Source organism: Plasmodium yoelii (assembly GCF_900002385.2).
Source record: "Plasmodium yoelii strain 17X genome assembly, chromosome: 4".
In the NCBI taxonomy this organism is placed as follows: Eukaryota; Apicomplexa; class Aconoidasida; order Haemosporida; family Plasmodiidae; genus Plasmodium; species Plasmodium yoelii.
Genome location: NC_036176.2, coordinates 885,439 through 897,053, shown reverse-complemented (window position 1 = coordinate 897,053; position 11,615 = coordinate 885,439). Strand labels below are relative to the sequence as shown.

Here is an 11,615-nt window from a genome sequence, read left to right as displayed (position 1 = left end):
ATCCCTATTTAATATTTTTTTTGCAACTTTTGTTGATTTGAAAAATAATTAATTTCGCAATATGCTTGCTCATTTATATGAAAATTCATATTTACTGAACAAATTAAAAAAGAGAAATTTAATTTGTAAGAAGTTTTATATTAAGCATTGTGTTATAAAGGAAACCAAAGATAATAGGAATATAACATTAAGTACAATTTTTAAAATATATTTAATTTTTCATTTACAAAAAATGCATATTTTATATATCGATCCTTCGCCAACAATATAAATATTATAATAATGGTGAATTATCTTAATGATATAAACATATAAGGGTGTATATATATGTATTATACATATTTTGTTCTCTATTCATATTTTTTTGTCAATTTCTTATATATATAATACCTCCATTTTCCTTCTTATATATTTTTTATTCATTACAGCGTAGCAAAACAGGCTATTTAAGAGCAATAACAATAATAATGAAAAAATAAATTTGTTCACAATAAAATACAACAATGAATAACAATGGAGGGAATGCAAATAACCCCAATATATGGGGTATGCCAAATAATAATTTAGGGAATAACAGTTTTTTTGGTACAAATATGAATAGCCAAAATGGCTTAAATGAAAATAATAATAATAGTTTAAATAATCAAACAAACATGACTGGGAATAATATGTTTTTTGGAACGAATGTAAACAATCAAAATAATAATAATAATATTTTTGAAAATAATATGAATTCTCAAAATAATATTGGAAAAAGTGATAATTCTATTTTTGGAACTCCATCAAATGATCTTAATAAAAGCAACAATAATAGCTTATTTGGTAATCTTTCTTCAAACACTTCTGTAAATAATAATACGACAAATGCTTTTAATGCAAACTTATTTAATGCCGCAAAAAAGGATGTATATCCTGGATTTACAAGAAGTTTATTAGGGAATTCACCAAATAATAGTTCTAATATATTTAAACAAAGCACATTAGGCAGTTCTATAGCATTAGGAAGTCAATTAAATGACGATAGAGGATCAGAATCAGGGGGATTATTTTCAAAGGAACAATTAGAAGCAGCTAAGCAAATATTTGCAAATTCATCTTCAGGCAATTTGTCAAGCTTTAATAATAAAACGAATAATAATAAGTTAACATTTAGTGGCGGTTTTTCATCAAGTTCTAGTGCATTTTCAAAAAATAATATAAACCCTTTTCAGAGTATGGCTATGCAAGCAACTAATCAAAATGATAAATCATCACTTATGAATAATAATATGAATAAATCATTTTTTGGTGATACAAATAATAATAATATTAGTGGGGGCGGAAAAATTAACCCATTTGGTATGTCTACCATGAATAATTTAAATTCATCAAATAAATTAAATGAAATTGGTCCAGGTGGATTTAGTCAAGCTATTAAGTCATTTAACCCAAATGCTAATAGTTTATTTTCATCACAAACCAATACCGGTTCTACTGCTTCCACCGGTTTTAATAATAATGATAGTTCTCAAAAATCCCTTTTTTCAAATTTTGGTGGTGGCTTTAATTCATTTGCAAAGACAAACACAACTGATATTTTTAAAACAAATACTACTACAGAAAATAATAATACAAACACTTCATTTTCCTTTTTGCCATCTTTTAATAGTTCAAAAAATAATGATAATCCATTCTCTTTAAATTCATTCAATACAACAAATAATGAAAAATCAAGTGGAAGTTTGTTCGGTTTTAATAATAATAATACAAATACAACATCACCAGGTTTTTCATTATTTTCTAATAATAATATAAATAAAACCACAACTCCAGATAATTCAATTAATAGCAATATTAATAAAGATGCTGAAAATAAGACAGTTGAAAATTCTAATCAAAACATAGGAGAAAATAAAGCTTCAGGAATAACAAATGTAGCTAGTGAATCCTTTAAATCAAACGATGCTAGTGGAACAGATAAATCAATTTTTTCTAAAGAAATTGAAGCAGAAAAAGACAAAGAAAAAGCTGATGATAAAAACGAACAAAATGACAACGATAAAGAAAAAGCTGAAACCAAAGAAACAAATGCTACTCCTGAAAGTAAAAAAGATGAAAATGATTCAACCAAAAGTCATGATGAAAAGTTAATAGATTCTAAAAACGAATTAAAAGAAAAAGAAACTAATGAAAATGAAAAAGATGATAAAAAGGATGATAAAAAGGATGATAAAACAGATGATAAAAAAGATGATAAAAAAGATGAAACTTCAGACAATACTAAAGATAATAAAGATGACACTAATAATGATAAGATGTCACTTTTTGGAAAAAGCTTAACAGTTGATTCACCCTTTTTTAAAACGACCACAACCAATTTAACTGATAAAAAAAGTAATTTAGAATCATCTAGCAGTTTAAATCACGATGCCGAAAATAAAAAGGAAAAAACAGGATTTTTCTTTGGAAATGACGATAAAAGTAAAAATGAAAATACAAATACTAGTACTGAATCAAAATGGGATTTCTCAAAATTTGGGAATAGTAATTTATTTAACAAAGAAAAGGAGCCATTTTCATTCGGTTTTAAGGAAACTAGTACTACTGACAAAAAAGATGAATCTACAAATTTGAAAGATAATAAAAAAGAGGAAGATACCAAACCTTCAGTATCTACAGAATCAAAAGATAAAAATAAAGAATCTACCGCTACAACCAAAAAATCAATATTCAATTTTGGAATTAAATCGAGTTTTTTAAGCCAAAGCTCAAAAGATGGTAAAGATGAAAAAACAAATGAAGACAATAAAGAGAAGGATAGTGAGAAGTCAGCTAAAGGAGTCGAAAATGACGAAACAGATGCAGACGGAACTAAGGATCCCAATACTACTGGCGTGTCTGGTAAATTAGATTCAAATAATGTTGATGATAAAAAGAAATTTTGGAAACTTTCTTTTACAAAGAAAAAGGATCAAACTTCTCCAGATGCACAAAAAGAATCGAAAGAAAATGAATCAAAAAATAACGACTTGCTTAATAAAGGTCTATCTCTGCAACCAAGTGATATAACACTAGGAAAAGGAAGCTTGTTTGGAAGTTTTACTAAAGATAATGAAAAAAAAAATGAAGATACAAAAAATACAAAAAGTGATAATTTTTCAAATATTAATTCTTTTGGGAAAAATAATGCAAGCATCAGTTTTAATCAAAGTAGTTTATTTGGAAAATCTGATGAAAAAAGTAATACGTTATTTTCATCAAGTAATAACACTTTTCAATTTTTTAATTCTTCTCAAAATGATAAAAAAAAAACTGAATTTCAAACAAAAACTCAAAATGTACCAATTCAAAATAACCAAAATGCTGACGACGAAGATGTAAATAATGTAAGTAATTTAATAAATTTTATATCTTTAGAGGATAGGAAAAAAAATGTATATATAAATAATAAATCACAATATGATGACGAAAATCATGAAAAAACTCACATTTCATCAAACTTGAAATATAACAATAATAATGAAACATCACATCGTTCACAAACTTCTAATTTCCAATTAAAAGAAACAAAAGGAACTCTTCGAATGGATAATAATGATGATTATGTCGATTTTAATTATGTTGATTTTATAAATGGAGAACAAAATCAAGAAATTAATATGGAACACCAAAGACAGTTAGAAAATGATAGGAAAAATGTAGAAAAGAATATTAAAACAAACGAATACTTTTTTAAAAAAAATTTAGATCAAGAAATGGCTGTTGATGTTATTAATAATTTATCATCTTTTGTTAAAAATAAAATTAATTTTATGAATTATTGTTCTAATGAAATCTTAGATATATATAATAAAGTATCTCATTATGAAAAAATGTATGCATTAATATCAGAAGATCAAATAAAAATTGAAAAAAAACAGGAGTCATTAGAAAAAAGATTAAGACTTATACAAAGTGAGCAATGTGATATGCTTTCTTTACTTAATGAACTTGATAATGAAAATTCTTTAACTTTTTTAAAAGTTCTTAATCAAAAAAATTTAAATAAAGACGACAGTATAAATAATAAAAATCTTTATCTTGACATTGATAAATTTGAAAAATTAGCTGATAAAATAGAGAACTTAGAAGAACTAATAGATTCTATACATAACACTTCCAAACATGACATAGTAAATGATATAGTTAATAAATGCTATACAAATGAAATAAATTGCGAACAAATAGATAAACAACTTAATGGTTATTCTCACGAGCTAAGAAATATGAAGTAACAAAAAATCAAAAGTAAACAAATACAGTCTCGAACGATAAAATTAAACCAAACATTCAATTTTAAAAAATATGTACTTTTTTGTGTGCGTAATGTTATTACTTTCTTTTCTATATTTATCCCATAAATTCGTATATATATATATATATATATATACATAACTTGGGAATAAAATGTGTATGCATATCTTTTGGAATTTTATATGTTCTCAATGATTTACATTAGACATAACATTCAGTTGTATCCAAATTTTATATTTGTTTTTCTCATTTTTAATTTTACTTTTTTAGTATTGCATTTTAAATGTTTACAACATATTTTTTTCAATTTAAATAAGTAAATAAATAAGCAATTCATGAAATAAAGCATATTGTAAACACAAATTAATATGTTTACATTCGAAAGAATATAATAGATGTTAATTTATGACACTATTTAGTTAACTGTTTACAACTAAAATCCTCGCCACATTTGTTTGTATTCATTGTTACTTTTTATTCTTAATAAGTGATAAGAAAAATGCCTATATGTCCATACACACACGCATAACAAATTTGCAAATATATATATTCACTTATGTATATTTTCCAATTTATCTATACTCCCATCGTTAAACTACAATATAAACCAATGAGAATTTTGTTTACTACACCCAATTCATCTTTATTTTATTATTTTCATTCAAACAAATTTAGTGCATTTCCATGATTGAAAAATATAGACAAATAATTTATCTTAAATAAAAAAATAAAAATATACATATATATATTTTTAAAAGTTAGAAATAAAAAAAAAGAATAGCAAAACACCATTTTACAATATTTTTCATTTTATACTCTTTTTTTCCGATTTTTTTCAATGTGCGTTCGTATATACAATTATGCAAATAAAAACAAAATACGCATTAAACAAAAAATTATTACATTCGAACTTATTTAAAAAAAATTGTAAACATTTTATATTATTTGTTATATTGAATATTATAAATTTTTATTTTCCTTTAAAAATTAATAACTATATTGGAAAACTTACATTGCATTTTGTATGCATTAACTATATAATAATAACAATACAATAATAATAGACAACTTTTCATTTTTTGGGGAAATTATCACCTTTTGTTCGTTCAATTTTATTGCAATTAATTCATATTACGTAAAAAAAAAAATATTTCAATTTACTTAATTTTAGTTATATATATATATTTTTTGTATCAAAATAACCAAACAACAATTTTAACACATTTTATGGGAAAATAATAGAATTGTAAATTATGTGTACCTAATTTTTTGCATTTTCTAATGATATATATAATTTTTTTTTCGTTATATACCCATGCGCCCCAATAAATAAATATATTAACAATTTTTTAATAAATCAACTTTGCCAAAATGAAAGATGCTGAGAAAAACATAAATTACATAAAGGATTTTATTCAAACTTTTTATTTCGCAAAAAATATCGAATTGATAATTGACGAATCGGCACTTAAACAAATAAATAAAACACATAAGGAAAATAACTCAAGTGTAAATATATATTCATGCTATTCTATATGGTTATGTATGAATGAAATATATCCATCATGGTTTGACATATCTATACATCCTGCTCAATTTGATTCGGAGATGGTAAGTGGCATCTATATGAATACGTTTTATTACAATGAAAAAAAATAATTTGTATGATATTTTTCTTCATCAAGTACATCTTAATTACATCCATTTTATTAAATTATATAATATAATCATATGCACCCACATATATATGTACATTTCGTATTTGTTGTAATCGATATATAGTTTAGATATTTATCAAATATATTTCCATGATCACATTTGTTGTTCCATTTTTTATCTTCTCAAAGGACGCTTACGAATGCATACTCAAATATCTTAATGAATATCACGAAAACAAATTCGAAATAATTATAAAAAAAATATTGGGGAATTTACTAGGATTGACAATAAATGACGTAAAAAAAATTTTATGCATATATTCATGAAAAATTTTTCATTAGTAGCATATAGACACTTGAATAAACAAAATGGAAAATTCATAGATATTTGTAACATACATATTCAATAAAATAAAGACAATTTTTTCATAATTTATTTATATTTTTTTTTTTTCTTAAGTTCATTGACATTTACAGTTTAGTCATATTAGCAGCCCTTGTATCAGATGACAAGCAAAAACATATAAATAGCATTTTATCTCTTAGTCATGAAACACAAAAATATATACACAATATTGTCGAAGTTTTGGATAAAACGGTATTATTCATTTACATTTTTTTGGATATTATTTATATTCTACAACTTATTATGACCTTTCAATCCAATTTTCTACATCTGATTTTTCATTATTTCATTTTTATTTTTTCAGGAAAGTGCATCCAAAGAAACAAAACTATCTCCACAAAATAGTTCCAATAAAGGTATATAAAATAAAAAACGAATTTAGAATTTTAAATTATTTATAATGCACATAAAATAAATAAACTCGATAGATAACCCATGCATGCACACGTACATATATATATATATATATATAACTAATTTTTATTCATTTTTTTTCTTTTAATGAAATTATTTTCAATAACAACCCCCACCATTACACATAACCACCCTATATAGATATTGCGGTAATAAAATTATAAAATACTATGCTTTTACAAATATGCACATATATGTCTATGCGTTAAATAAAAGAAAAAAATAAATATAAAGTATCCCAATAAATAATAGTTGCATACATATGTTTTAATGTGCAGAATATAAATGAATCCATGAAAATTGAAATAAAGCAATTGAAAGAAAAATTGAAATATTTGGAAATCGAAAATGAAAATTTAACCAATTCAATAATAGAAAAAAACAAAATTGTTGAAGAAACAAAAGAAAAAATTAATAACTTGCAAAAACAAATTAACACTGTTAACGAAAAGGCAAAAATTCAATATATTACTCAAATAGAAGAACATGAAAAAAAAATTAATGAATTGCAAAGCAATCTAGAAAAACAAACCAAAGATAAAAATAATATAGAGAATAATTTAAAAAATAAAATAAAAGAACTCATAGATGAGCAAAACCTACTTAAACAAGAAAATTCAAATATAGATAATCTACAAAATAAAATTAATAAATATAAAGAAAAAATCGACAGTTTAATAACAGTTCAAAATATAAATAAAGAATTAGAAGATAGGCTTAAGGTAATTTAAAAAGACAAGGAATAAAAAATTATCTGTATGCATATATATACATTATAAATTTTAAAAATGCATCTTTTATTAAATCATTCATAGGGAAATACCAAGAAAACGATTGATATGGAAAATGAGATTCAGAAATTAAGAACAGAGCTAAATAGCACGAAGATGTATAAGGATAAATGTTCAAGTTAGTTTTTTTATCATTATTTTCTCACATTTTTTCCATTTAGTTTACCTTTATTATTAATTTTTAATATTGAATAATATAATAAATATATATATATATATATATATATATTATTTATATGCACATTTATTAGACCTATCTGTAGAATTGGAAAAGACAAAAAATGAATATGAAAAACTTCAACAAGCCATTGGAGAAAAAAATAAAACCATGCAACAATTGAAAAACGATTTGTAACATAAAAAAATTAAAATTTTGCAATAACAATTTTAAAATTATCATAATAAAACCAATAATGAACGAATGTATATTCATTAAAATTATATATTTCCACTTTTTTTTAACTATTCAGGGAGGAAAAAACAAAAGCTTATGATTTAATTAGAAAGGAGCAGAATCTTAATAAGTTCAACATGTAAAAAAATAATATATATAGCATGCTAGAATATCAATTTATGTGTCTTAAATTGCTAATTTTATATTTTATTTTTTTATTTACCTACCCATTATTTAGCGGACTAAGTAATGTAGATCAAACAGAGGAATTATTAAGACTTAAAAAGGAAAATGAAAATTTGAAGAATGAAATTGATTTAAAAAAAAATGAAGAATTAAGCAAAGTAAAAGAGGTAATATTCAAGCAAAATTTTTATTGCATTTGTATAATCTTCACCAAATACATAATATATATACATATGTCTATGTAATTTTATTTATTAATTTTTGAAGTTTGAAAAAGAGATTCGCGATTTGAAAAAAATAAATGAAGAATTGAAAAAAAAAACTGATGAAATTATGAAAAATAATTCTAAATCTGATAAAAAACTACCAGAAAATGATAATGTAAGAAACAAAATATGTAAACCTTTGAGCAATAATATAGATCATATTAATACTGTTATGCTACATTATTTTGTTTTTCTTTTCCATTTTTAGTTATACTTAAAAGAGATCGAAGAGAAAAAAAAACACATAGAAAATAAAGAAAAGGAGCTAAAAGAAAAGCAAAAGGACTTAGAAGATAAACAAAGAGATATAGATAATAAACAAAGGGAATTGGACGAAAAACGCAAAGAAACCGAACATATAAAAAAAGAATTGGAAGGAAAAAATAAAGAAGTGGAGGATAAGAAAAAAGAAGTCGAGTCAAAACAAAAGGAAGTCGAATCAAAACAAAGGGAAGTAGAATCAAAACAAAAAGAAGTAGAATCAAAACAAAAGGAAGTAGAATCAAAACAAAAGGAAGTAGAATCAAAACAAAAGGAAGTAGAAACAAAACAAAAAGAAGTCGAATCAAAACAAAAGGAAGTAGAGACACAACAAAAGGAAGTCGAATCAAAACAAAAGGAAGTAGAATCAAAGCAAAAAGAAGTAGAATCAAAACAAAAGGATATTGAAAATAGGGAAAAGGAAAGCAAAGAAACAAAAGTCGAAACGCCCAATGAAATCGAACAAATGAAAAAAAATATAGAACAAAAACAAAAAGAAATAAAAGAACTCAAAGAGGTTAATAAATATATATTACAAAGTTATATATTTATATATAATAAATTCGAATTTAAAATATTTTTCATTACTTTTATATTAAATATATGTGTAGTATCTTTATATATACATATGTATATTTTTAATATGTAGGTTAATGAAAAAATTGTGTCACAATTATCTTCTATGCAAGGAAATGTAGATACTATCATAAATGTAAGCCAATTTTAATATTTTTTAATATTTTTATTATTTATTCATATATAGTATATTCATATAATTTTATTTATCATTTTGATTCAATATAGGACAAAGTAATAAAATTGGAAGCTGAATTACTCATGGAAAAGAAAAATGCTGGATTTATTGAAGAAACCACAAAGAATAAATTAAGCAAGGAATTCAATTCGGTATTTACATATATTTACACATGACCATTAAGAACAAATATCTAATAAAATTTTCTTTTTAACCACCTTACCATAAATTAACATGTATCTCTTATAAAAAAATAACAATTCTTTTCATATTTTTATCATATTAAAATTACGTTTTACTTTTAATTAGGCTCTTCAAATTTTTAAGGACCAATTACAAATTAGAGAAAAGGAAATTGAATATTATAAGGATGCATTGTATGACATATAGAAACAACTAAACCTAATATACATATTTTGTATTTTATAAATGAAACCACACACACATAAATAATAAAATTTATTGTTTTATGCATATTTTCAGGAAAACCCAAATAGATATTTCTAAGGATGAACAAAAACTGCTAAGCGGTATTATTCATGGTCTAGGTCTCAAATATAAACAACTGCAAACATATAACCTTTCATTGAAAAATGAAATTATAGGAATAAAACAAAGGTATTAATTTTATATTTATTTACATATACATACAAATATACATGCAGAAAAATATATATTTTTATAAAAATTGATTACCAAAATATCCGTAATTATATATATCCCTCTTTATTACTCTTTTTGATCTAGAACGCAGGCATATGTAGAGCCAGAGAGAAAATGAAATGACTTTTTTTAACTTAAATTGTTTTATGTTTTCTTAATTGTCTTTGGATTTTTTTATATTTTTTATAGAATTGGTATAATTTACAAATGAAAATTTGTATTATTAATTTTTTTAAAACATGTGTAATATTCATTTTGTTGTGAATTTATATATTCTCATTTTAAAAACATTTTAATTTCATTCCCCATACATATAGAACGACAATATACATAATTATGTTTATGCATATCCATAAATAAATACATATGAAAGAAATGCATTCTAGTTCATTTTTTATTTCTTTATTTCATATGAAAATGATTTGTCTAAAAAATACGTACTGAGAAATTATAACATACTTTGTAATATTTTTTACAATCATTGAAACTCGTACTTAAAACAAAATAAGTACTAAAAAAATTAAGAATTATTTTGTGAATATTTTACATATCATATCAAAAATCAATTTAGGATTAATATTTAAGTCATATGAGTAAGGTATAAAAACACCAAAAATATATACATATGTAATTAAAAAAAATTAATAAAACATAAAAGCACGAAATTATATAAAGAAATATATAAATATATGCATATAGATAAAACAATACAACTAATCTTATAACCTTTGAAAAGCCCTAAATGCAAAACATAAAATGTACTCTATATATTTTTTATTGGGGTGCTTGTAATAAAAATCAATAAATTCACACACATAATAGCATTTTTGTGTGTGTAAGTTTTTTTTTAATTCAAATTATTTCCTATAACCTTTGAATGAGACTATATAAAATTTTTTATTTATTTTACATATGTGGAAAAAAATAATATTTACATATGTATCGTTTACTAGAATAAACATATAATACACATTGTAATATTCCTTAGTCTTATTCTTAAAAACAATGAGAAAATAAAAATATACAAAACATTGTTTGCATATTTAATATTTTCAGTATTCCACTTAATTTTAAGAGCCAAGATATATAATGTTTTATTTTATAAATATTCATGTATAAACAATTTAACATATCATTAAATACCTAATAATTTCATTAATATCATTATAAAAAAATTAAGATAATGATAATGACAAATACTAATAAGAATATATAAATACAAGCTTATTTTTTTATTATCACAACATATGCTAATTATACATACTTATGATATACAGAATTTATATATATCGTGATTGTTTGTCTGAATACCCTTAACAAATAAAAAAATTCTTATAAGTGCACCACTTAGCTTACATCCTGACAGAATTTTTTTTTATATATACAAGAAAAAAATATAGTATAATTTACACCAATATGCGTGTAAAAGCCAACAATATATGTATAGTGTATTTGCAATTCAATTAAAGGAAAACACAATATATATATTTATTTTCACCGCGATAAAAGTATAAGAAAAAAAAATATTGCATAAAATACTAGCATTAGCA

At 22.8% G+C, this 11,615-nt stretch overlaps 2 protein-coding genes across 2 annotated transcripts; both read left to right on the top strand.

The window, feature by feature from the left end:
• Window positions 1-503: 503 nt before the first annotated feature.
• On the top strand, window positions 504-4,253 carry PY17X_0420700 (nucleoporin NUP138, putative; the record flags this gene model as incomplete). The annotated part of the gene is made up of 1 exon (XM_723788.1): window positions 504-4,253. One exon carries the CDS (start codon window positions 504-506, stop codon window positions 4,251-4,253), a length of 3,750 nt encoding a protein of 1,249 aa, XP_728881.1.
• A 1,390-nt stretch (window positions 4,254-5,643) lies between these two features.
• PY17X_0420600 (conserved protein, unknown function) lies at window positions 5,644-10,183 on the top strand (the record flags this gene model as incomplete). Its single annotated transcript, XM_022955129.1, has 17 exons — window positions 5,644-5,883; window positions 6,120-6,227; window positions 6,391-6,528; window positions 6,641-6,692; window positions 6,892-6,899; window positions 7,029-7,472; window positions 7,566-7,659; window positions 7,793-7,892; window positions 8,012-8,074; window positions 8,174-8,288; window positions 8,389-8,502; window positions 8,596-9,165; window positions 9,298-9,360; window positions 9,453-9,554; window positions 9,712-9,779; window positions 9,886-10,020; window positions 10,150-10,183. The coding sequence occupies 17 exons, from the start codon at window positions 5,644-5,646 to the stop codon at window positions 10,181-10,183; spliced, it is 2,448 nt and encodes an 815-aa protein (XP_022811597.1).
• Between the last annotated feature and the right edge of the window lie 1,432 nt (window positions 10,184-11,615).